The following is a 2,042-nucleotide window of genomic DNA, read 5'->3' on the forward strand; positions in this document are numbered from 1 at the left end:
TCATTTCTAAACGTAACTCCTAGTAGTTTCACATCAGGAACGACTTAAATACTATGCTCAATCAAAGAAGTTCTTAATCAAATTGATCGAAAAAAAAAAATTTATAGTTTCTTAGATTCATAAATCTATTCATATCTAATTTTTTTACTGATTCATATTCCTCAGCATCATCGTCAATCAATAAAGAAGAATAAATATTGAAACTTGCAGAAACCTAAATGCTTATGAGATCGGCGAGAACTGAAGAGAAAATTTGTTTGTTATGGTGGGAAAAAATACATGCTTGTGCATTAAAGTGCTCCATTATACACCCAATTCATCTCCCATTTGGTGTGCCCTTGACCATTAATGAACATTAGAGTCAGGTACACCCCTTCCCCTCTCTCTATTCTCTATATTTGCTTGTGCATGCAGTTGTGGGATGCCAAATCTCCCTCATCCTCTCTCTTCTCTCTATTTAATTGTAATTGTAGAATTCCTAACCCCTTATTCTATGGCTTTATTTATATTAATAAAAAGCAATGATGTTGGAAACGTTGAACTAATTACAAGAGTCCACAATATTTTATTCAATCTTTAAAGTCAACAAAATATCTCATAGCACAAAAGAATATCTTAGCAAATCACAATTCAAAGTTTAGGATAAATAGATCTCAATTATATCTTGTAGCGATTTGATATGGAGGAAACTTTGACTTGATAACTTAACATTTTAATAGTTTAAATCTAAAGTAAATGTCTAAGAACTTCTTAGTGGAATTCAAAATTGCCTTTTAATAGCAACATAGATATAACACAACATGAAAGATCAACTAATGTACGTTTCCCTAAAAAAAAAAAGAATTGAAAGCCAGCTCAAAGATAATAGATGCACAGAGAACTGCACTTCTGTATTAATGCAATACCATGGACAAAGAAGCAGACCTGAAATTTTGCTTGGCCTCCCACTATTCGTTATGCAAGAAGGCTCTACCCAATCATATGCTTTCACATGCATAGAACCATAAAGAATTTTACTTAAGACGGTCATTCCAGGATGATCATGAAGTGGAATCACAGAAGCAGTTGGAAGGCAAAATATGCCAATCTGCAAAATTGAATAAAAGTATGGGCCATTACAATTAAACTTTGACAAAATTTGGTTAAAGATTGTTCTTTAAATTATGAATAAGCATGTTCATGGACTTTAGCAGGAGCATGGGCTTTCAGTTACGCCCTAAAATTAAAGGGTACTACCACGTAAGTCCTCATGAATTTACTTACAAGAATAAAAAATGAATGCAAGATTGTAACAATAACTAACGCCAATGCTACTAAATTCAAAGGAACCTTTTAGTTTAAATACTCCAAACATCTCATATAGTCAGAATCATAGACTCAATAAGAGGTCATTTGATAGGCCAAATTAATAATGCATGCATAATAAATCCCTACAAAATAAATGCAACCGATTTAATTTTAACAGCATTTACTTTGCCATAATGTTTTGAAAAAAAAAAACTAGGAAGTAGATTTTATTTCACACCAAAAGCAAGAAAAAAATTATTTTGCATGCAAATATTAACGTTTTACAACAAATGCTCGCCCAACCACATAGTTCAAACAAGCCATTCATTCCCATTTTTCTACTTTGTCACTTCATATCATTCATCAACATTATTTTAAAATGCTGTATCAAAAAAGGTTATGTCAAAGTAGATGCACCAAAATTCATAGCATGGATTCTACACTCGAGCTGTACAATGTCTTAATAAACTCTCAATAAGTAATATTAGAAACTTCTTTGAGTTTTTCTTTTTATCTTCTAAAATAAAGTTTTCTAGTGCTGGAATTAGAAGAAAAAACACATCTGCAAAGCACGTACAAAACTTTCATGAACAATAAACATTTGGGTGTACTTACAGTAAAACTATCGCATTCATATATATGCAAGTATGTTATTGGTTGAGCCCATTGTGCAGCCCTAGTTAAACTCTTGAATGGATTGGATTCAAAAAAGCCATGTCCTCTATCATCATCAAGAGCATCTTCTTTAAGTCCTA

General features: G+C 32.0%; 1 protein-coding gene across 1 annotated transcript; it reads right to left on the bottom strand.

The window, feature by feature from the left end:
- Window positions 1-793: 793 nt before the first annotated feature.
- LOC114578951 (plant cysteine oxidase 3-like) lies at window positions 794-2,037 on the bottom strand (the record flags this gene model as incomplete). Its single annotated transcript, XM_028692576.1, has 2 exons — window positions 794-1,087; window positions 1,903-2,037. Coding segments are annotated over 2 exons (414 nt in total), but the record flags the coding sequence as incomplete, so codon positions are not given.
- Between the last annotated feature and the right edge of the window lie 5 nt (window positions 2,038-2,042).

The sequence above is a fragment of the Dendrobium catenatum genome, unplaced genomic scaffold, assembly GCF_001605985.2.
Source record: "Dendrobium catenatum unplaced genomic scaffold, ASM160598v2 original_scaffold_234175, whole genome shotgun sequence".
NCBI classification, from domain to species: domain Eukaryota; kingdom Viridiplantae; phylum Streptophyta; class Magnoliopsida; order Asparagales; family Orchidaceae; genus Dendrobium; species Dendrobium catenatum.